This window comes from Acomys minous (genome assembly GCF_964271855.1).
Source record: "Acomys minous genome assembly, chromosome: 1".
Lineage (NCBI taxonomy): Eukaryota > Metazoa > Chordata > Mammalia > Rodentia > Muridae > Acomys > Acomys minous.
In genome coordinates, this window is record NC_140483.1 from 58,321,686 (window position 1) to 58,346,820 (window position 25,135).

Sequence of the window (25,135 nt, forward strand, 5' to 3'; positions counted from 1 at the left end):
TTTGCCTCCGCCTAGGCTTCTAAATCTTCTTTCTGTTCATCCTGTGACTGAGGGATGGCAAATGGGTCTGAAAAGTTTAGCATGACTTTGGAGTAGGTCTAAGTTCTCCTTATCTCTCTTTGATCTAGAGCCAATATTAGGTTTTCCAAGAAATCTCTTTCAGGTCTATGAACAGGAGCCCCTTCAAAAAGACAGGGGTGGTTTCTGACCCACTGTGTTTGGTCTTTACTCCTGGGCACAGTAGTAAGTCCTTAATAAAGATTCACTGCATTGAAGACTTGAATAAAATATGATGTGTGTGTAATTTTATATTCATATAAAGTCTGTTCCCAACTGAGTTACTTTTCAAATTATATACTGCTATTCTGAAAATTGCCATTTCTTGTCCCCCCCCCCTTTTTTTTTTAATCTACTTGCTTCTGTTGTTCCAAATTTAGCCATAGTTAAAGCAGGACCAGGTGGGTATAGAAATAACTGTTGAATTAAATTGTTCAGTTAGAGGAAGGTGGGAGAAATGCCCGCAGTTTTGGTTTGGTTGGCCTGGGCTGTAGGGGCAGAAAATAGAAATTTTGGTAATGCATCAAATACAAAAGTTACAAACTACTTATTTGGGTATATGTGGGGGAATTAAACCCAGCACCTCACATACTAAGCTGGTACTATACACTGATCTTTGTCTCTACCCAACCCCCCACTTCTACATTGGTTTAAATTTCGGATTGCCTTAGAACAAACTATTTGTACAGCATAGTGAGTGCAGGCTTTGCAGCAGCATCCTTAGAGCTGTCTGTGGGTGTGGAGTACCCTATTCTTTGGGAGGGGGGGTCCCAGTGCTTCCTAGGCATATAATCATTTTCCTTCCTTCCCCCACCATCTGCCCTTCAACACTTGGCACTTGATTTCCCATGTCCATTCCTGACACCCCCACCCGCATAAAAGTGCCACAAAAAAGCCATTAGCTTCCTGTCTGCCCTGCTTTTAATCATCTTCCAAGGGCAGCAGCAAGTGCAATCCTAGCCCCTCGATGTGGGTGTCAGACTGAGCATTTAACTTCTCCTTCTTTATGAAAGTGCACATTAGCCATTCAGAGACTTAATCTCCTAATGATTTGTGTGTGTTGGTAAAAAGGAAAAGCTATCATCCCTGACTGGTATACTCAGATGTTCCCTTTGGTACATTGATGGCAGGATTTCAAAAGAGAAGGACCATTTAATTTAATTTTGCAGATGGCAGGAGGTGCTACAGGAGAGCTTGGTCACAATATGCCCCCTCCTCCTAGGAGAGTAGCTTCAGGAAATTCAAGTTGCTGGAGGGATTTTGATGTGAGAAAGTTAACCCTCTGCCTTCTTTCCGCCTCCCTTTCATTATAAAATAAGGGTTGGGATGGGGGACAGCAGGAAGGTGGAGTGAAGAAATTGCTGGGTTGAGTGACTGGTAGGAGATTGCTATTTGTAATGATGCTGTTCTTGGACATATGGATTCTAACCAGCTACAGATTAACTCATTTCCTCATTAATTATTTTATGGCTTCAGCTTTCTTAAATTGTCCCCTAGAGGCTTGAATTTGTTTTTTGTAGGCTGGGGACTGCACTTGCTGGTTAAGGGATTAATCTACATTTCCTCCAGGGCACTGGCTCCTTTTAGAGACTAAGAGGCTTTTTCTCTGAACTTTACTCTTTATTTTTTGGGGCTGCCTTCCCACAGAGCCCATGACTCTGATTGAGACCACACCACAGCTTGGGCTTTGCTCAGTCCTGTGAGAGTTTCAGGATTGGAAATCCAAACTGTCCACTTGTGAGCCAGGAGACAGACTCAGAATCTTGGCGTTTTCCATTCTGGCTCTTGAATATATTCATGTTTCGAATCTGACCAGAATGAGGAGAAATTGGATTTGTTTGTTTGTTTGTTTGTTTGTTTTTTTAAGTTTTAGAGTCATGCTGTTCTATAAGGAAATCTGTTTTAAAAGTGCACATTTCTTCATAATCATTCTAGATAATATTAGGCAACATATCTTCATAAAGTTTCTGTTTCTGGACACAGCAGGCCACTTGTACATGTGAATTCACAGCAGTTGAGTCAGCAGGTAAAAGACCTCCACAGGCTCAAGCCAGACAAAACTCCAGTTTGGAGAGGGGAAGCGGCATGCAGCCCTATCCCTAGCTAAGAGGACGAATCGGTTTCCTTTAAGGGTGCAGGCCCTAGTGGGTAGACCACCCGCCAGCAAACCATATGGATTTCCAAGTGTGTGGACAGAACAAACTGCTTTTGATGAGCTACAAAAAACAGGGAGAGACACGAATTGGGTGGGCAGGGAAGGCAAAATGAATCCGAGAAGAGGGGCTGAATGTGATCAAAATGCATTGTACAGAATTCTCAAAGAACTGGACCCAGCAGGTAAATACGGAGCTCAGACACACTGTGAACTTCCACTGTGAACTTGTGCAGATCTCTGTTGCCTTGGCTCTTCCTGCCTCCTTTATGATGTCTGCTAACCCCACCCCGCAGCGACCCCTTCTTCCTAGGAACAGAGAAGAATCTGATACCATTCATTCATCTTGATCGGCTGGCCATTAGACTCTAGTGTGGATGAACATGTGTATTTCAGTCATTTATCTGCCTCTGTTGAAGGCCCCATTCCTTTTTTTTAGCCATAACCTAGCAGGAAAAGAGATAATTAGATCCTACACCGTGCACTTATTCATTCATCTGTTAACTAAACGCCATCTATCAGGTATCAGATCCAACTCTAGGGTCTTTGGTTTGGTTACTAAAATAAACATTCCAACAGAGTTTGAGGAAGGAGGCAAACCCTGCCTGAGTAGTGTACACTTGCATAGCATTAAGAAGATAGTATGTGTTGGGAGTGGCGGTGCACGCCTTGAATTACAAGCACTCAGGAGATAGAGGCAGGCCGACCTCTGAGTTTGAGGCCATCCTGGTCTACTGAGAGAGTCCAGAGCAGCTAGGGCTCTGTTGCAGAGCACCCTGTCTCAAAAAACCAAAAACAAATGGAAGAGGAGGAGGAGGAGGAGGGGGAGGAGGAAGAGGAAGAAGAGGAGGAGGAGGAAGAGGAGGAGGAGGAAGTGGAGGAGGATGGCTAATGAGGTCAGGTTTTACTTTAAAAAGGGCATGTTGATGGAGAGTGTGTAGATGAGTTTTATACTATAGGTCACATTTGTGCAGAGATTTGAAGAAAGTGAGAATTTACCTTTGTGGGAAGAACTTTCTAGACAAAGGACAAACATCATGTAGCCGATCCCTGAGGCTTGCTGTGTTTGATGCCTTAACCAGAAGTCAGCTGAAGCAGATCGATGGGGGTGGGGGTGGGCGGGTAAGGGCTTGTAGAGGACGTAGAAGGAAATGACTGAACAGTGTCCATGTTAGGACACTGGCCTCTCTGGTTTCATCCCTGTACCACCAGGTTTTACAGCTTTCTGTCTCATATTCTAAACTCAGTAAGGACCCTCTTAAGAAACTGGATAGAGCAGAACAGGCGACTGTAAGAGAGAATACAGAGAAACCTACACCAATGCCTTAGCCTGGAACCTCGCCTATAAATTAGTAGGACTCTTCCCGCCTTCCTCCCTGGCAAACACAACAAGAAAACTACCCAGCTTGCTTTAAACTCAACTTCTCCCTTTGTTCTACTTCAAGGTTCCAAAATATTTATGATTTTGGCGTATTTGGCATGACTTTAGTCAGTTTCTGAAGGTGTTTACCACTGTTGACCTTCTTATCTCACAGACCATCCTGAAATGCTTTTCTGTACAACCTACCTGATATTTCTAATTCTGGAAGTGGACTTCCTACCAGCAGCTCATTAAATCATCACAGGTGAAAAGCATGTAGAACCTCACACACAAGAAGAAATTGACAGCCGTGTCCATCTTTTACTACTGTTTCAATGTCAAAAGCAGGAGTGGAGGATAGTGTTCAATCTTATTGGGAGCATCAGTTCTTCCTGGCATGGTTGGACATTGGCCACAAAGGTCTCGTCTAATCCTCGCCTTCTTACCAAGTCTAGTCGTGTTGTGGTTTTCTGAATGAGGATTAGAGTTTTGGTTTTTATTGTTTTTCAGGTGGATTTGTTTTGTTTTGTCTTTTGTTTTTTGTTTTGTTTTGTTTTGTTTTTGTTTTTTTGAGACAGTGTTTCTCTGTGTAGCCGTGGCTTTTTTGGACTCACCTTGTAGACCAGGCTGGCCTCGAACTCACAGCGATCCTCCTGCCTCTGCTTCCCAAATGCTGGGATTAAAGGCATGTGCCGCCACGCCCCAGCCTTCAGGTGGAAATTTTATCTTGGATCTTGGGTCTAATTTTGTTTCTTTGGAGTTTGTGTTTTGTTCTGTTTTAAGATAGGGTCTTTGCTAGCCTGGGACTCATGTAGAACAGACTGGCCAAGCACTTGTATCAAACCTCCTGCCGCCGCTGCTTCTCCAGTACTGGGACAGCAAGTGTGAGCCACATGGACAGCTATTTTGTTTTGTTCTTAAGAGCTGTTGGGTGACTACTTAAAAGTTTAGAAAGTGAGCCAGGTGAGGTAGAGGCAGGTGGATCGCTGTGAGTTTGAGTCCAGGAGACAATCTTCTGCAAATACAATATCTAGATTGTTAGCCTCGAGGCATGTTTATGAGGGATTATCCAGGTTGCATTAACTGAGGTGAGAAGACCTGCCCACTGTAAATGGCACAGCTCCATGGTCTGCTGTCCTGGACTAAATAAAAAAGAAAAATTGTGCTGAGTAATCCTTCCTTTCTGCTTCCTGACTGGGTGCAGCATGACCAACTGCCTCAATCTCAGCCCTTTCTCCATTAAGTTGCTTCTTGCCCAGTGTTTGGTCTGAGCAATGAGAAAAGTAATTAAGATAGTGGAAGATCCTGTGCCAGAACATTCTGCTGTCTGGGTCAGTAGGAAGTAAGCTTGTTGTTTCTCTTACAAAAATTGTGCAGTCTCCAGTGGGGACTCCCCTCTGGTGGTGCAGAGGCGAGGAAAGGAAGGTGGGGAAGAGATAGACGTACAGAAACCCTTACTGTGAGCCTTTGCTAACCCAGGGTCCGCACATAGTTAACTCTGAGGTTTGTTGGAATCTTCCAAAGAGTCCTTGTTGAAGATACGGAAAAGCATAATCCATTTTCATTTATTTCAGTTCAACATTTATACCGGTTCTGTGGGATGTTCCTGGAGATGTGAAAATAAGACATGGTGCTGGACTTGAGGTGCTCCAAGCCTAGCAGGGGAAACAGATGTCAGTTGCCAGTTACCTTCCCTTATGCTGAGGGTCAGAATAGAGTTGTTCAAGATGATGCAGAGGAGAGCTCGTAAGTTAGAGGAATTAGGCTATAAGGTTTTTGTTTTCCTTAAAAATGTGCCATTTAATAATAATAATAATAATAATAATAATAATAATAATAATAATAATAAACAACCTAGAGGCTGAAGTGGTCATGGTTCCATGGTTAAGAGCACTTGGTACTCCTGCAAAAGACCCAGGATCAGCTCCTAACACTTAACACCCACACGGAGTGGCTCGTGATTGCCTATAACTCCAGGCGCACATGTGGTGCACGTACATTCATGTAGCACTCACATGTATGCCTGAAATAAAACAAATAAATCTTAACAAAAATAATAAAGTACCAGAATAGGGATTTCCTTTATAGAGTTTGGGGAAGTCTACTCTGATGAAAAAGAAAATGAAGGTTCTTAGGCACCCTGTCTGTCTAGTCCAGTCAGGCCACTGTGCTGCTTTGTGTCTTTTACTCAAATTTACTCTGTCATTTTGTTAAAAATTAAAATCCATTTTGACATAATCCTTGACCATAAAGTCTAGAGACACATAAGATCATTTAAAATATCTTTTCTTATAATGCCTTTTAAAAATGCAAGCCTATAATAGAAGCCTGAGTGTTTTTCTCTGGTGGAACCCACAGTACTCTGCTTTTATTTTCTTCGTCTTTAAAATCAGCAGTTACTTTTTAAAGACATGTGAAATCATGACTAATTCTGCAATAGTACTATCAACAGAAGTCACATACTCTATTCAGGGACTCTAACCCCAGCCTTGCAGGGCTAGCTTGACTGACTTCTGTCAGTTGCATTGGCCTAAGCCTGGCTTATGACCATGTGTTGACTGAATCCAGACTTAAACTTTAATGCTTCGTATTTGGTCTTAATTTGATTTAGTTCAGTGTTTTTATTCTTAGCTCATCTAGCTCTGAATTATGTTCTGGCCTCAAGCACATTCTAAATCTGCCCATCTATGGATTTGAACAGCAGGGTGTCTCCCCAACCCCCTCACCCTGAGGTGTGAAGCGATCCTGCAAAGCATTTTCTTGCCTTTTTCTGGTGGCTGAGTTAAAGTCCTTCCCATTTGCATTGTTGAGGCATGTGGTTGGGACATAGCCTTTGGTGTAGAGTGTGTAGGCAGGGCAGAAGTCCTTACCACAGATTCTCAGATGAGGAAAAAGAAACCTAGGCTTAACTGGCCTGACTCATACCGTTTTCTTGCTGCTGCGGTAATACCCAACTCATGGGATGGGACTGATATGTTTGCAAGGTCATAGCTTGTGGTCATTTCTCACTAAGCTTTGGTTCATCAGGCTCTTTGTGCTTTGGGGAGATTTTAGTTTATTTGGAAGTGGCAGGTTGAAGAAGTCATAAGAAAAAGACTGAACCTTTGACCTCTCCAAAACTAAAATGCTTCATGCTTTCTTGTGTATGGACTCTCCAGAGGAAAGGCTTACCATCTTTGAAAGCCATTTGCTCAAGTTAACTTCTATATGTGACCTACCTACAGTGGCTTGGGGTTGTTCAGCGCCATGACCTCTGCCTCTTCCGTCAGTCTTTCTTCATTCACCCTCCTGCCTAAAGTTTGATGTCTCAGTTAGTCTGAATTTCTTTTATTATTTCAGTTCCTTGTATGTGTCTGTATCTTTTTACTCTGGACCACTGAAATACCTTTTCCCTCTGGCCCAAGGAGCCTTCCCTGTACTCCTTCTCAAGAACTGTGCCCCAGTCCTTGAACTCTGGCTTCTGGAAGCCCCCTCCTGAGTCTTGGAGCAAGTAGACTTGATAATACAGCATCCAACTTTTAATTTAATATTGAGATTTTAAATTAAAATTTTTTAATATTTAATTTTAAATATTGAGATTATCATGTTTGAGTTCCTTTGTACAGTCTGTCTTCTCTAGAAGACCATGTTCCTTTGGAAGGCAGGCCCAGGAAGCTGGTTAAAATGAGAAAGACTTACATTGTATTGGCATTTCCTGGTACTTTTCTCAGGACAATATAATTTCATGGTAGCCCTCAGAAATTTAAATAAGTATTATCACTTCTTTTTTTTTAAAAAAAAGATTTATTTATTGATTACATATACAGTGTTCTGCCTGCATGTACACCTGCACACCAGAAGAAGGAACCAGATCTCATGATAGATGGTTGTGAGCCACCATGTGGTTGCTGGGAATTAAACTCAGGACCTCTGGAAGAGCAGGCGGTGCTCTTAACCACTGAGCCATCTCTCCAGCCCCGAGTATTATCACTTCTATAAACTACAATAAAAATGTGAATTTAGGCAAACTTTTCTTTTAAAGCAGTATTAAAATATGTATTTTAATATACTTTAAGTTTTAATAACTTTTGTTATATATAAGCATGATTTTTATTTAGCAAGTGGTATACACTAACTTTTGAGATAAAGTATGTGAGAAAACAATTGGATTTGTAAAAGAATTTTTAAAAATAAAGTCTGTTTGGTTTTGATCAAATACATATTAATGTACTTGGAAGTTTAGTTATTTGTTCATGTGTTTAAAAAATTGTGACTGACATGATATGAGTGTGGGTTGGTTGAGGGACTAGGACGGGGTGTTTTGATGGTCCTTGTGTCTCTGACTGACAAAGACACTTTAAGATGCTCACTGCCTCTGACCCTGTGGTTCTGGTTATTACATGTTTAGAAACAGAAGCGTACTGAAAGTGATGCTGTTATTTTTTGCTTAAAGACCAGTTCAGACCATCACATTCATACATTTGCAGGATCCTCACAGGCTGGATTCTGGTGACAGTAATAAAGACGTTGTTACAGAGGGCTGTGAAATTTAGGAAAGTGCTTGCTAATTTATTTTTTCTGACTGGGATAGTGTTCGTGGTGCTTCGCTAGCCCTGGGACAACTGAAACTTTTGTTCCATAAAGTTTCCTCTTTAAAAGATTTCATTAATTATAAAAATGCCCTGTGGGTATATACAGTGAGTCCTTTTGTGACTGTCATAGGTAATGGAGAGAAAACATTTGTCAAAATAGAACAGAGGTGACTTGATAATGCATCTCTCCTTTGAATTTTTGTGGGTTTTCTTTCTAAAATTTTTTGAAAGAGTAATTTTTATTTATGTGTGTGCATCATGAGACTATGTTTCATATATGTGGGTTTCTACAAAGGCCAGGAGACAGACGTGTCAGACCGCCTGGAAACTGAGTAACAGAACATTATAATCCATCTACTGTGGGTGCTGGGAACTGAACTCCAATCCCCTGACCTGCTGGGCCATCTCTCCAGCGTTTCTTCTTTCTTTTTAAAGGAATAACTATTGACTTTTTGGAGAGTTATGGAACAATCATGACAAAAAGTCTTGGAAAAGAATAATAAATTGTCCTAAATTTCATAAAATCAAAGCAGCTCTTCGTTCAGTAAATGTGTATTCTTTGATGACTTTTTATATGTTGGTCATTAATGGTTCAAGGGTTAATAGAGAACAAAGCAAACTCTGTTTGTCTTCATGGGGCGTTTGTCTAGTGAGAGAAGAGCATGATAAATACATATAGACGCTATGGTAAAGGCTAATACTGGGCTGTGAAGGCTGCTTTGAGGAGATGACCTCTGAGCAGACAGCTGAGCATAGTGAAGGAGCTAGCCATGCAGAAGTTGGGAAATGTGCTTCAAGCTAAGGAAGAAATGTAAAGACTTCCCTTAGCTGAGGTAGAGCTGGGCCTGTCATGTCCTGTGATCAGAGGCCCATGTCCCTGGGGATATATGAGGATGAGTTCCAGACACTGGAGCAGCTGGGCTGTGTAAGGGTTTAGAAAGCCTTCACCCTTACTCCAGTGAGACGCCGTTGGAGGGTGATGAGTGGGGCCGCTGTGTGTAGAACAGACTGCAGAGTAGCAGGGCTGGAGAGTGAGGACCCAGGTAGGAGCAGTGATGTCATGTGACACTTGGCATGTAAGTCAAGAAAATAGGTGGAAAGGTCAAGAAGAGGCTGGATTCAGGATGCAGTTTGAAGGCAATTTCAGTTGACAGTATCTGAAAGAGAGACGTCGCAGTGGTAACTCTGAAGGCCTTTAGTCTGGCAGGGAAAAGAAGTGCCACTGTTAAGGTAGGAACCAGGAGTGACAGTGGCCAGGCCTTGTGGCAAGAGTTTCAGTTCAGGCTTCAAGTGTGGCTACCTGTTAGGGAACTAAGAAGAGATGTTAAGCCAGTTGTAGGAGGCTGGAGAGGTCTAGAGTAGAGATCGAAATATGAAGGGCATCAGGCATAGGAATGAAAACAGTAATCCCGGAAGTAGTAGTTTGGAATCATTTTTGTCAGTGAGGGCTTCTGTGCCTTATTCAATAGAGTGAACTAATGAGGGAAAAGCTGTTGGTCACATTCTTTGTAGGGAGAGTATTTGCTGTTTTCTAGTTTACTAAAAGTAGCTCACAGGCCTTTTTTTTTTAAAACATCAACTGTTCATAGATAAGGTCCAGCATTAGCCCTTGTAGGAGGTGAATGTAGCGCCGTCACCCTCTCTGCTTTCACAGCGCTATGTACATCTTCACTTATTTGTACTATTTCACTTTGATGTAGCTTTTTGTTTATTCCTCACTATCTTGCTAGCTTTGAGGGAGAATTTTTGTCTGTGTAATCTCAGAGTCCTTGGAAAGCACTCACATAAATGTTTGCGATGACAGTTAAGTAAGAGCCTTGGCTTCAGAGCTTAGCGACTCGGGTTCCAGTTCTGAATCCACAACTAAACAGCGGTGTAATAGTCACCTGCTCTTCTCTGGGCTTTGTTTTTCCTGTCTGTCCAGCAAGAATTGTTAAGAGCCCTGGAACTATTAAATTCGCAGAAAGGCAACCAAGCAGAGTAAAGCGCCTCATCTGGCAGGGCACCCTGGCTTTGTTTCCTGGGGATCAGTTTGGAGAGGAACTGCTTGCTGTTGGGATCAGAGGTCTTGGTAAGAAATAGTGGAGGGGAGAACCTGGTGAAAGCCTCAGTTGTGTTCTTATATAACACTTCTGGAAGGCACTGTGAATCAGTGTTCTTGAGGTGGCTGAGGTGACATCATATGTTTGTGAAAGGACTAAAAGCAGGTGAGGTAGGTTTTGTGGAAAAGACTGGCAGTCAGGCCAGCATCCCATGGGGAAACATGGGCTAATATTATGTTTCATGTTGGCAGCAGAGCCTGTGGGAGTCTCAGCACCTGTCTCCCAAGATGCCAGGACACCAGGAAGGGAAGCATATACCTGTGTGACTTTCCTAAAAGAGTGTGTCTCTTTTTGTTGCTGTTGTTGTTGTTTGTTTGTTTGTTTTTAGAGACAGGGTTTCTCTATGTTACCTTGGCTGTCCTGGACTCGCTTTGTAGATCAGGCTGGCCTCCAACTCACAGCAATCCGCCTGCCTCCACCTCCCTGAGTGCTGGCATTAAAGGCGTACATCACCACACCTGGCTGTGTCTTTTTTTTTTTTTTACCTGCCTCCCCACTCCCATTTTCTCCTTAAATATGTGCTATTTATGACTGAATTAGAGAAAAGTACGGAATATGGAGATGAACTTTGGAAGGCAAAAGTTTTATCCCAGGATTAAAGCAATAGGAACACAATCTTCATCTGAACAGTGATGAATCCACCAGGTGTTCTCTGAATCGAGGACCGTTTCCAGAGGACTGGGTCATCTGCACTGGAAGTTGCATGTGTAAAGGCTACATGAGTGTCAGTGAAGCAGGACTTTGGCTGTTTTTGCTAACTGACCAGTACCTTCCGATGAAGCCCTTATTGAAAACCGTCAGCATCTTTTCTAAGTAAGATATAAGTCTCCAGTTAACTCCCAAGACAGGTGTAGTTAGTACTGTCTCAGCTATAAGCAGGCATGGACAAAGAGGCAGAGCTGCCCAGGGGAAACTATTGGCCATGTCAGCTGATCCTGAGTTTGAGCATAAAACATTCCTTGCTGTGTTTTGATCGGACATTCATTGAAAATAGTGAATAGTGATGTGTTGGCCAGTGGAGTTTAGTCATGGCCAAGCCTGCTAACCAGACACAGTGCTTGCACAATCTGCCTTAGTAATATTCGATGCAGAACTGATTTCACCCTAAAAGTGGAGAAACTGAAACCAAGAATTCTTTATGGTGTCTATTTGGGGCTTCTTTCCTGTTAGTTGGTAGAATGGTAGTAAACTTCAACAGAATACGCTGTGCCTTCTGGTGGAGTTAAAGTCAGTGTGTGTGTGTGTGTGTGTGTGTGTGTGTGTGTGTGTGTATGTGAGAGAGAGAGAGAGAGAGAGAGAGAGAGAGAGAGAGAGAGAGAGAGAGAGAAAGGGAGAAAGAGAGAGAGACAGGGAGAGAGAGGGAGTGTTCATGTACTATAAAATTCACTCCTTTTGGTGTCTCTTTGTGGAACTATTTTCCTGTTAGTTGGCAGATTGGTACTAAAACTCAACAGAATGCATTGCACTATTTGGTACAATGTGTGTGTGTGTGTGTGTGTGTGTGTGTGTGTGTGTGTGTGTGTGTGTTATAATTCACACAGTTTAAAATTCACTCCTTTAAAGTGATGTGGCTTGCTTTCATATACTCACAAAATTGTGCAAAAGCAAAACAGCGAAGTTAATTTTTGACTTGAATCAATGATGAAATCGCAAAAGTTATTCTTGAGTATCATGAAACTTGTTTAAAAACTGCTCCTTTTTGTAAGGGAAGCTAATATTTTTTCTTGTATCATTTTGAATATGGTAGGAAAGCAGTCAAAGTCATTTTTCTTATGACTTACAGTTTGATTTCTTTCTGTTCTTGGTTACATTTGACCCTGAGGTCTTCATATTGGAATTTACTTCTGTGGGTTTGTTATATAGTAAAGAACATTCAAAACAAAACCAAAACTTCTGTGCCCTGAGGAGAGCATTTCCGGTACTCGTCCTTTCATGTAGCTTGTTCATGGTGACTGAATTAGCACTTGGTACTTTATAGATACCAGGGAAGCCTCTGTAGCTCAGAGGTGCACTTTTAGCAAGTATAGCTTGCCTTGTCCCATAGAGTCTAGTGGAAGAAGCTACCAGGGCCCCATCATGTCCACGGGGCTTCTCTGTCAGCTATAAAGGGGACTTGTAAAGTCTTCTTGATTTGCTATGGTGGAACATGATATGAATAGTGTGTCTTTGAGTGTGTTCACATGTGCACATGCATACTCACTTGAGCACACAGGGAACTTTGAGAAATTCCTTGTGTTCTTATAAATCGCCCCTTTTTCTTTCTGCCCTTATGGTCAGCGGGTATGGAGGGGTCTCCAGCCTGGGCACATGGCCCAAGTGTGCTGACAATCAGTGCCCTATTGTTCCTTTCCCCTATGTGCATGGACAGAGGCTGGCACAGCTGCCTTATTGAGGACCACTGTTCATTGTAACAACAGCAGCCTTTCTGTCTCAGAAGAGTGGACCCGAGGTGGCTGAAATCTTTCTTTACTGCCTTCCTCAATGTTCTGAAGATGATAACAAGGAGAGACTTCCTTCCAGGCTTCTTGTAGGGGACGAGAACCATATCACAGCGCAGTGACAGGGGATGTCTATTACTAGTCTCTTCTGGATTGAGGTAGGGATACTATATCCTCCCCTTCCCTTCAGGATGTGCTTACAAGTGAAGGGAAGGACGTTTTTGAGGCTGCCATGGAGAACAGATGTAGGTTGTGGGGAAGGGATCCAGTCTGGTTGTGGATTAGTCAGAATATGGGCTGCCTTGTAAATCAATGGCCTAGCCTAAACTTGATCCTGGGGCCCTGAATCATTCCTCAGCAGGAAGATGAGGTTCTGGAAGTGCTATCAATGGAGTGCCTACTTCTCATTTCATTAACTTTAGCCCTGTCTTAGTTCCTTTTCCTGTTGCTGCGGTAAAATATTTTGACAAAAGCAATTGAAAGAAAGAAGAGTTTGGCTCACATTGGAGGTACAGTCCACTGTGGAAGGGAAGTCAAGGCATCAGGAGCTTCAAGTAGCTGGTCATAGTTATGTCTATTGTTGAAGAAAGCAGTGACTGCTTGGCTTGCTTTCTCGTTTTATTTTATTTTATTTTCCTGAGACAGGGTTTCTCGGTGCAGCCTTGATTGTCCTGGACTCACTTTGTAGACCAGGCTGGCCACGAACTTACAGAGACCCGCCTGCCTCTGCCTCCCGAGAGCTGGGGTTCTCATTTTATTAAGCTCAAGACCTCAGCCTGTGGGATGGTGGCACCCTCAGCCAGGGTATCTCCCATCCTAAGTTAACCTTATCTAGGTTATACTCAGAGGCTTGTCTCATAGGTGATAATAGACAGATTCCACCAAGCATTAACCACCATAAGCCCTGTTAGTACTGTTTGTATAGCCCTTGGCGTATTATTTGTTAAACCTCCAGTTTTCTTCATCTGAGATATCTTAGTAGCTAGTAATGGGAATTAAATGAGCTGTGTGTGTGTGTGTGTGTGTGTGTGTGTGTGTGTGTGTGTGTGTGTGTGTGTTTAATGTGTTCAGTAAACACATACCTTCTCTGTAAGGGTCAAGAAGGAGGTAAGGATGGGATACAGCTCATGCTACACTGCTAACTCGTTGAATTTAGCATGGACTCTCATGCTGGTTGGAAGTGCATGGGCACTTGTAAGACACATTGGTATATTTCACAGGCAGCCACTGTGATGTACTTATTTCATAGACAGGACAGTTTCAAAACAGCTTACTTCTTGAATTAATATTGTGGAACTTTGTTTATAGTCCCTAGAACAGTCTAGAATGTTTCTTTCTGCATCCCTGACTAAGATTATTGAGGTATAATCTTAAGTGAACTATAGATGACTTACACACACACACACACACACACACACACACACACACACACACACACATCTACCTGCACCTCTTGTAATCAGACTCCAGAATACACAGAACAAGAGAGCTTTGATGAGTGATGAAGTAGGCAGCCGCTTTTCTGTGAAGCATTCTGCTTGCTTGAAACAATCCCGCAGTGCTCAGTTTCAGTTCAGGTTGGGTTACTGCAGGGCTGGCTAGCATTGGTGCTTGGCAGGAAAAAGAGATGAGGAAGAAGGTTGTTCTTGAAGATTACCTAGGGCCACCTGCAAAGGGCCAGCGTGTCTGTCACGTGCTGATACCTGCAGGAACAGAAACAATAAAGATGGGGATAGATTTGGACTTCAGGTACTCTAAGGCAAAACCCAGTGCACCTTTGTCAATCCTCATTGCTGTGAGAAGGAGTGGTTGTAAAGATTTCAGCATCATGGCCTCATCTAGGGCTCAGATGAAAACTTTACTCCTCTTCTTCAGCCAGTGCTATAGGAAATGAATTTGAAGCATGCGTAAGGAAAGGCATGACATGGATGGGTGCTTTTTTCCACCTCAAGCTGGGGTCGTGCTTGGAGGTGAGCGTGCTGGTAGAGAAAGGGGATGAAAACAATTGCTCTATTTTGTTGCTAATGGAACTGGATGTAAAATAAGCTGGACATACACTGCAAGCCTGTCCTGGAGAGCTGCCCAGCGTTGGCAGGCCGTTTGCTGTGAATGCCAACTCTCTTATCAGGAAAACACGTAGGGTTGTATTCAAGGCAGGTCCAGTTGCAGCTGAAGCTGCCATTGCTGTGGCTCCACAGTCATCGCATTGCTAGCCCTGTGCAAGGACTGGGTAGGAATCTGAAGCGGGAGCAGGACTGGACGTAGCTCTACCTCTGTCAGGCTGCCGGGAGCGTGGAACAAGTGAGATACAAGTAATAATAATAACAACAATATCATTATCATTATTATTATTGTTATTACTGCTGTGGGGGTAGAACAAGTAAGATACAAGTATCATCATCATCATCATCATCATCATCATCATCATCCTGTAAAGATAGGTTCTTAAAGATTTACATTCTGTGATATTGAAAACGATGAAACCAATTGACCTTGAATGTGATTTTCTAGAAATCATAGTACATGTTTTGTTCTTGGCTGCTGTCATTTAACCTTGGAAAGATGTCTTTCTACCTCCATGAAAATATAATGACTGTTGCGCTGCTTCATAAGGATGCTGAAAAACATTTTGAAATGATGAGGAAAGGTGTAAAAAAATAAATAAATAAAGGTAGTCATTTGCCTGGCTTTGAATCCCCGCTTACTGGGTTTTAATAGTTTGTCTTCTTTGAGGCTCCGCATTCAGTCTTTAAAGTGGGTATAAACATGATTCACCTGATTATTCATTTCGGCTCCTTGCCAGGAAGGAACCCAAATTCTGAATGGTGGTAGAAACAATAAATTGCTTTGTAAATATTTAGCTCTGAATATTATTTTGTCTATTATGCAAGTTAATCTAACTAATTGAACAGATTCTTGGTCACAAATGAGCATCAGCTGTCCAAAAGAGTTTTTTTGAGGGGTACCTCACATCATAGGGCCAGTTTCAGCTGTAGACTATTTTATTAAGGGCTTTGATACCCTAGGGTACATGGGAAGTGAGTGGAAAGCAGGTACATATCTGTGTGTGATGTGTGTATTTAGAGCTGTCTGTCTGACCATGTTCTTGTGTTTTCTTGCAGAGATCCGGGCTCAGCTCACAGAGCAGATGAAATGCCTGGACCAGCAGTGTGAGCTCCGGGTGCAGCTGTTGCAGGACCTGCAAGACTTCTTCCGCAAGAAGGCTGAGATTGAGATGGACTACTCTCGCAACCTGGAGAAGCTAGCCGAGCGCTTTCTAGCCAAGACAAGAAGCACCAAGGACCTGCAATTTAAGTAGGCACTTGATGGCAGCTGCTTTTAGAAACTTTGAGAGTGAGACCTAAGGTGCAGGGAGGCAGGGGGCCACCAGATAAATCCAGGTTGATTCCTGAACCTGCAGCTTTCAATTTGCTGAACACCCTTAAGAACTCTTCATTTTTCACATCAGTCTTTGTTTAAGACAGATCAAAATAAATGGGGAGCCATGCTAATGAGAATTATAGCCTTTCCTGTATGTCAGCCAGTGGTCCAGTGCTCTAAGGTGTGCGTGTGTGTAGGTTTCATTATGACATTTCATACATGTATATAATGTATTTCGATTATATTTACTCCTACCACTACCATACGGTCACCCTGTCCTGCTCCCTGCCACTCCTGCTGATCCCCTTCCTCTTCCTAGCCAGCCCCAGAGGGAAGAAAGAGTCTTAGACATCCATCCAACTAATTCCTATTGCACATTTCTTGATCTCCTTCACGGTACCTTGAAGAGAGCAAGCATTTCCTTTCCACATGGCATTTACATTAGAAAGAGGAGATGGGTGGGTAACACATTCCAGCCAGGTGATTTGAAGTGAGATGAGCTGTGAATGTATACATGGTTCTGATGGTGCAAGGACCTAGAAAGGGGGCCATTTCTACTCCTTTGACCACTACTTTATGTTTGATGTATTCCCGCTTATTCCTGCCATATTTTATTTTTATCCTGAGTAATAATCCAGTTGTTAACCCCTTTTAAATACCTGCTAGGAACTGTGCTCTGTGCTGATTCCTATGGGGATAAGATAAGCTTTGGAATGCTTGGTTAACAAGGAAAAGAACCATCCTAACTATGTAGGAAAAAGCCTTTAATAGAGATAGAAGAAAATAGATATTTTCAAAAGCAGTGAAAAATGAGGTTAAGTAGGTAGAATGGGTCTCAAAGGATGGTGCTTTGACAGCAAGCATAGAATTTCATATTTGATATACTCTATGGTAATGAGCCTTTGGGGGATATTATGTTGAGAGACAGACCTAAGTAAAAGTATGGGCAAAATTGTGTGTGTGTGTGTGTGTGTGTTTCAATCCAAGAGAAGGATACTAAGTATTGGGGCAGTGCATGTAGAATTGGATAGCATATAAAACAGTAGAGATGTATTTGTGCTAGCCAGCTTTCTGTTACTGTAACTAGATAACAAAGGTAAATAAACTATAAGGAGGAAAGGGTTTTTTTTTTTTTTTTTTTGCCTCATGGTTCCAGAGATTCAAAGTCCATAGTTTGATCCTATTTTGAGGAGCTTGTAGTGGCATGTGACACAATCATGTTAAGCAGGAGACCTGTTCCTTAATTATTGTCAAAAAGCAGAGAGAGGGTGGGGCTAGGAGTCCATCAAGGACCATCTCCCAATGCCCTAGCCTTTTACTAGGTCCTACCCCCTAAAGGATCTGCTGCTATCTAATAGTACCACAACAGTAAATAAGCCTTTGACACACAAGCCTTTGGTGGATACTTTAGTCTTGTATGATAGCCCTATTCAGGAGGTATTTGAGAAATTAAACAGGATTGGATAATTGATTAGATAAAAGAATCTTAATGGTTAGAGTTGACCTGGTTTCTGTAACCTGGAAACCAGAAGAATTGAGGTATTTCTTATAAATATTCAGGTATCAAGGAAACGGGTGTTTTGAACAATGAGTCTACTTTGTGCATGCTGAGTTTGAGCACTGTAAGGATTTTAGGTTGAGATGTGGTGCTGTGTAGCTAAGTGGTTTTAAGTGGGGATATCTATTGAAATCTTTAATGTAAACAATATTTGTAAGTATAGAAGAGGAAATAAGAACCAAAAGCTAAAAATCTAAGATTGAGAGACCTCCCAGTGTTGGGAGATAGTCAACATTTCCGCTGGGAGAAGGGAAAGTACCTAAAAAGAATGAGAAAGAGAGTTGGTCTCTCCTCCCAAGCAGAAGGGAGGATACTGTGTCTCAGGGAGCTACAAATGTTTCAAGGGGAGATTGATCCAAGTCAATTTCAGTAATTAGTTACTAATAATCTTAGGCTCAATGCATTCTGAGAGAAGCAAAGCTGAGTAAGATGAGCTCGCAGGCTGGAGGGGACGGCTTTAGTAGTTACCATGCTTGTTCTTGAGAGGATGCAAGTTGGGTTTCTAGACCCATGTCAGACAGCTCACAACCATCTGTAGCTCCAGCAGTCAATCGCTTTCTTATGGCCTGTGGGTTCTGTACTCCTTGCAGGCGCGCGCGCGCGCACACACACACACACACACACACACACACACACACACACACACGCAAAATAAATGAAATAAATCTTTTTCAAAAAGAACCTGAAAACAAGAAGCTTTCTTCTTTCAGAATGGGACATCTGAAATCTGAATTGCTGGCTTTAATAGGTCAGAAGTGGTCGCGTAATAGCACTGTCACACGGTATGGCCTATACTAGAGGACACGGAGGAGTCAATGAGCAAATGCTCTTAGTAAGGGTAAGATGGAGAGAAACTCAACTAGAGCTCCAGGCAACATCCTATGTTCACACTAATCCTAAAAATGTCAACAAAAAGCAGACAGTTATGAGTCTTCCAGTTTTACATGGAATGAATGGGTTTTATTCTTATAAATATATATATGAAATTTTAAGTCATATTTCATTTGGCATTTCTCAGCCTTTTGTACCTTTTCCCTCATTTTCTTCTTACCCACCCCCGTAATTGTTCTACTTTGTTAAATCCAGTGAGCATCTGAAGAATCCACATGCTAACTTCTGCCTTGCCTCTCTAATGTGGTGAGGCACTATACGTCTCCCTATAACACTAATGATGGAACTTTCATTTCCCCACTTTTCCCTCATTTCTATGTTACAAAAGATAGCCAAGTGCTCCGGTGCCGTGTACTGCTGCAGAGACAGCTGTGCCCCTGCAACTGTGTTGGCATTCTGTAGGGTAGCATTAAAAAAAATGCCCCCTCTCCTTTTCTCTTTCTTTCTTTCTGTCTCTCTTTCTTTCTTTTCCTTCCTTTCTTTCTTTCTTTCTTTTTTTTAATACAGAAAAAGCATTTTAGGCATGACTGCTTTGGTTAAGATAGGTGTGGCTGCTGTAGTAGACTTTAAGTAATACTAGCTTATACAAGATAGGTGTAGACTTTTCTATACATAACAGTCCATTTACCAGTCAGGACTGTGTCAGGCTCTGTATCTCACCCCTAGAGTATTGTCCATTGCTGTATAGCCCAAAGTAGCTCATTGTCACCATGCCTCGTTTTATCCATTGGGAAAGGCAACAGGACAAGAGGGAACTATGTCTTTATTCTTCAAAGGTACAGCCTGGAAGTGGTACATACATGCCTTTAACTCATATCCAGCTGGACAATGCTTGGTCACATGGCCATTTGAACTCTAAGGGAGGCTAGAAAACATATTTATTAATTTGGGTGACCTAGAAAGCAGACTTTCCATCACTGTTGAAGGGGAAACACATTGAGGGACAGTGTTTGCAACATTGCCCAAATTTCATAATGTATGGAAGAACAGCTGTGTGAAAGAGCAATGTCGCTCAACCATACATAGTGCATGTGAAAGAGTGATTTGTTCTGGTTGGAGGCCAAGGGAAAGAGCCTTTTGGAGGTGGAGTTCAATGGGTAGGGTTGGAAAAACAAAACTATCAATTGCTATGTATTGTTCCTAAATGTTTAATATAATTAAGACAATACAAGAAGTTTGAGAAGGATGAAGGGATGGAGAAGGAAGCATTTTAGAGAGAAAATAGTGTTACCAACATCCTTGAGGTGAGAAAACCATGGCTGGTCGATAACAACTGCTTTTCTGAACAATATAAATTATAACTATAATACTGAATAAACCTGGAAAAGTTCATAAGCCAGAAGATTACAGAGGTTTATAAATACTGGCCAATGGAGTTACAGCTTTGATCTGTAAGTATAGAGGAACCATTGGCAGTTTCTGAGCCAGGAACTGAATTATGTCCATGTTTTAAAAGGACCTGGATAATTAGGACTGGAGAGATGGCTCAGTGGTTACAGGCAATGGCTGTTCTTTCAGTTGACCAGAGTTCCATTCCTAGCACCCACAGGGCAGCTCCCAACTCCAGTTCCAGGGTATCTGATACCCTCACATAGAGACAAAACACAAATGCACATAAAATAAAAATAAATAAATCATTTTTTAAAAAAAACCGGAAAGAAGGACCTAGGTGAAAGGACATAGTAGAAAGCTGTGATAAAATAGTCTGGTGATGAGGGTGATAAAAGAGCTGAGTGGAAGTCATGCCCTCCGGGATAGAAAAGACGAAGCTGAATGTGAAGGCAAAAATCACCTAAGTAAACAAGCTTGGACAGAGAAAGCACTTCTTGGTTTTCTAAACTTTGGAGTAGGAAGTGTACTGTATCTCCATTCAGCCAGCAAACTGGAGCCTTGAATTTGCTGACTCTATGACTGGTCCCAGAATAGTTCATTCTCAGCAGGCACTTGTCACTTCCCCCAGAGCTGTAGCAGCTGTTGGCCTAGTAATGCCATGAATTTGTCTGCCTCTGCTGCCAGGAGAACAGCTGCCAGCAGCAGCTCTGGAGAGATCCCACTCTGGGATGTGGGCTTTATTCAGCTTGGGATGGGGCAGGTTGGCCAAGGCTGAAGACAGTGCACATGGATTCACCTGACCTTTTCCAGGCCAAGCGCTCTCTCTGGCTCAGTTTTGTTACAGTTTTAAGTGGCTGCATTTATGGGCAAATGGTGCTGCACTACTTATTTTCATCTTCTCTTGGAAATTTTCTTTCCCTGGAAGCCATTACCCTGTCACCCTGTGGCTGTGTTTCTGTTCTTTGTTCCTGTTCACCTTTTGTCCCACCCCACATGGCTCAGTGCAGACATCCTCATTAAAGCCCATACAGCCTGACTCGGGCACAATCTGACCTGGTGGTCCCATCCCTCTGCCCAGACTGTGAGAGAAACTACAGGCAACTAGAGCGATTATTCCGTTCCACCTTCCCATTAAGATAAGTAATATGGCCTCCCTGTCCCCTGATTCTTTCAGCCTTGTTTGATTAAAAGCAGAGATAAGATGTTATGTGACAGTAGGAAGCCTTCCTATGGAAGATGTTTTTGCATTTTCTTTGGCTCTTTGAAGAGCATAAATGTATTCCTATTTGTTGTTGAGCCTTTGATTGTCTCTTTAAGTGGAGTTTGTGTTAATATTGCCCCACAGGACTCTGAAGGAGTCTAATTAATAATGTGCTGGCTTTTCTTTTCTTCTTTTCCTTCACACAGGCTTGCTGTAAATTGCTTTTCAGCTCGTTTGGTTTTGATCTACTTTTAAAAATTAATGTCTTTGTTTTATTTTGAGGTAGTTTCTCTCCCCCATCCCCACCCATGTGGAGTTTTAGAGAAATACTGCGCTTGGCTATCCTGCTGTGCTTCTTACACAGGCCTTATGCTAGTTTATAACCTGTTGTCAACATCTTCTTTTTCCCTTCTTATCCTTCTCCTTAATAAATATTTGTTGGACATTTTAAAATTATATTCTAGACTCTTAGAGGAGGGAGCTCTAAGAAATTAAAAGGACCTTAACCAAGGACCCAAATAAAAACATTTTATTTTTGTAACATTAAGTAGCAGTATATGAAGGAACATGTAGACAAATAACTATGCCTAATTGGCCTCTGTGAGTTGTATTACTTTTGGGAGGGATGCAAGAGAGCCTGGCCTCAGGGTCTCATGAACTGGTAGAGGCTAGAGAATTGGATTAAGAGCCCTGATTGCTCTTCCAGAGGACCCAGGTTCAATTCTTAGCACCCACACAATAGCTCACAACTTTCTGTAATTTCTGTCCCATAGGCTCTAATGCACTCTTCTGACATCTGGGGCATCAGGCACACACATGAGTTATAGACATATCTTCAGGCAAAGTAGTTAAGTACCTGCAGCGAAACAATAGAATTTGATAGTTGTTCCATTTTCAGCACTCCTTTCGATGAAAGAGTTAGTAGACAATTAACTAAAAGTCTTGTGCAGTCCCTGGTCTTGTCTAGGCCTCGCCCATGTGTGTGTGCAATTGCTGTAGGTACTTTCCTTCTGCTAATGGAGTCTTCCTTCAAAGTCAAGTTCAGAGTTATTCATTACTATCACAAGATGACACCAGGTTGAAAAGCAGAGTCAGGAGTCTATAGAGAACATCATAGCTCTGGCTGCAAGTGAGAAAACCAGAAAAAAACAAAGATTCTCTTTGAGTATGAGATGCCGTAAGGAGGCAGCAATAGGAAACATAAAGTTGCTGAGAGAGAACTCCCTGACTCTCTGGGACTAGCACATCATTCATTCATTTTGGGCATATTTGGTAATTGTTTGTTTCCCTTTGGAAAGTTTTGCCCAGATGTAGCAGCATCTGGTGTTAAGCATGGGTTGGCTTCCCTTCCCTGTGGCTCGTCACTTTTATTGAGAAATTAACAGAAATTCCATGGTTATGTTTTCCACTGGCTCACTCCATATAGAACTTTAGGTGATGGTTCTTTTTAAGCAGTGTTGGCAACTGTCAGAAGAAAGAGACCACAGAATTCGCAGTCGTAAATGAAACATATATTCTGTACTCTCTCCTTCCGAGGCTCAGGAGTCATTGCAGAAGACGGGGTGGAGCGAGTGTAGTGGCTGACTAGAAGGAACTGAAAGCAGTTGTGACAGCAGGACCCGTGCAGACCAAAGCACACTAAACCCCAGCGTGGAGATGAGCACAAACCCATCTTTGCATGAAGGTTTTAGCTATTGTTAGCTGCTGGGAAAGGGAGAGCAGTGTTCTCTGAGTGTAGCTCCTAGTTCGTTGCCCATGCTCTAGAGAAAAACCATACATCCAAGAATGTTCGGGCAGCACAGCACAAATTGGTCTTGGTGTTTTGTTTTGTTTTTTAAGGGATGAAAAGTGAGGTACATAGGAACTGAGTTAGAATAGATCTGGGAAGAGTTGAAGGGGTGAATAGTGCACGTACAAAACTCTCAAGGAACTAATAAAAAAAGTTCTGGGAGGGTTTCTCACCTAAGGATGAAGGAGGACGGGAGTCACAAGGCAACTTGAGTGTCGGCAAGACAGGGTGGTTGACCAGCCTTTGGAACTGAAAAGAATTTTGTTAAAAAGCTTTTTGGGAGGCTTTGCAACTTAGTAGAAAAACAAAACAAAAAAAGCCCCAGAGCTTTGAACCACATAAAGTGGAGTCTGATCGCGAGCTCCTCTGCTACTCGTTAAACCCCCTTCAGCCTCAGTTTCCATATCTATGAAGTACCAAGAGTTGTTCTCATGACTGGAAAATAGTATATGAAGTGCTATGCTAGCACTTGAACTTAGTAGGTGCTCAGCAGAAATTAACTGATAATTTGTCAGAAGAGGGTAGCAGGAAACTGTTGAGGTTTCCGCAAAGAGTAGTGAGACTTGAGTAGGTAGAAGGCCAGTTCTGTTCAGCCTCCTGCAGTGCTTTCCTTGGACACCAGCAGACCAGTGCAGCCACGGCCGTGGCCATGTAGGAAACAGAGTATGGTTCCTGGGTTCCTGGTCTCAGGAAGCCAAACAAAAGCTTAATGTTCTAATATTTAAATGGCTTTATGTCATCCTTCTGGGATAGGGACTGATAGAGAGCAAGTCAGCAGCAAAACGTGCTTTTCTGAGCATTTGCGAGGATGCTGGACTTCCAAGGGCTTCCTATGCTTCTTGGGATCTGACACTGTGGGTCAGCGGATCACACGTCAAGCTGTCAATTCCACAGGCAGTAGCGTGCCCTTTGACAGCACTACCGCGGAAAGGGAAATGGGAGGATAGGAAATAGGATAGGAGTCTCTACTCCTGTAAGCATTGTAATAAACCCAGGCAGCAGTGTGCCACCGCATCTCTGCATCTTTAATTCTTAAGAATTCACAGCCAATTAAATGCATTGTCTTTGACCCAGTTCTCTTTTAAGACAAAAGCCATGCCTTTGTGTTGGGAGCTGTGTGAAGTGGGAGGGCTTCCAAGATAAGAAGAAAAGATGCTTTCTGCTATACAGACTTTTTTTTTTTAATTGTTGATTGGGGAAAGTCAGGCAGGCTGTAAAAGAATAATAGCGCAGATCCACATAGGCACATGAGCCTAAAAATAGAATCCCATTTAGAGTAGGTACCAGTAGTTCCTGAGAAGGGAGAGAAGGTGGAATATTTAGGGAGGGACCCACACTTCGTTCAGTCAGAGAAAGGTAAAAGATAGCACAATTACGTTCTCAATTAAATTTGGTCCCATGTTAATTGAAGTAAAGACTTTAATATCTAAGCCAGTGCTGTGCTGAAGTATCACACAGTGAAGAGATAAGGAATCAGGAGGGACGGGCTCAGTGTTAATGAAGGATTTAAAGAGGTTGAGAAAAGAGAGTTTGGATTTTTCATTGCAGTAAGATAATTTTATTCTGTTAGCTCCTGTTTGGTCTACTTAATGACTCACCGCCACTTGGGTTTTACATTCTAGAAGGATCAATGAATCAGGTCTGCATCTTAACATTTTTGGTACACTGATTAAGGAGTCAGGATTAGAACGAAGCGAACAAACTAGGCTTGCTTTCAATGGTAAGATACTGAGCTGCGTTAGCCTGTTTCTGCCTAAGTGATTGGAACAGGGCATCCTTGCATGAAATTCAGACATCCCTCCCTGGCAGCCTCTAGTGTTAAAGTAGGGGTTGTAGAGCAAGTCTGGCAGCTCTCAGTCTGAACCTTTGTAAACAACAGATGTTCCTAACTAAGTTCTAGGGGTGGAGGTTGAGGTTTCTCTCGATGCTTGAAATTCTTTGAATTTATAGGCAGCATCTTGGGGATTCAGCAAGAGGAGGAAGTTGTAAGGGACTGATTTTGCAATGTACAGGTGGAAATGCCTCTGACAGATTTCCTTGGAACACAAAGCGCTATTGAGTGGACTCAATAGAGAGTGAGAGGTACCCGGGGAAGCAGGCACAGTTAGGGAAGGCTCAGCTTCAAAGGCTTATTGATTTCCTGTCTTCCTCCCCCTTCTACGAAGTCATTTATACACATCTGACTTTGTTGGTCGCTTCCTTGTGTGGATAGAAATGTGTGCCCTTCCCTTCCACAGTATATTCTGACAGCTGCACAGCATAGACTTTCATTAGTACCTTCAGAGTAGTTTGGATTCTTACAA

At 42.4% G+C, this 25,135-nt stretch overlaps 1 protein-coding gene across 8 annotated transcripts in view; it reads left to right on the plus strand.

The window, feature by feature from the left end:
- Window positions 1–25,135, plus strand: part of SRGAP2 (SLIT-ROBO Rho GTPase activating protein 2) — a 224,160-nt gene that overhangs the window by 73,665 nt on the left and 125,360 nt on the right. For all 8 annotated transcript variants that reach the window (XM_084791026.1, XM_084791029.1, XM_084791030.1 and 5 more), the window contains exon 3: window positions 15,803–15,995. In XM_084791026.1, coding sequence (XP_084647152.1) covers window positions 15,803–15,995 — 193 coding nt within the window. The remainder of the gene's footprint in view (window positions 1–15,802; window positions 15,996–25,135) is intronic.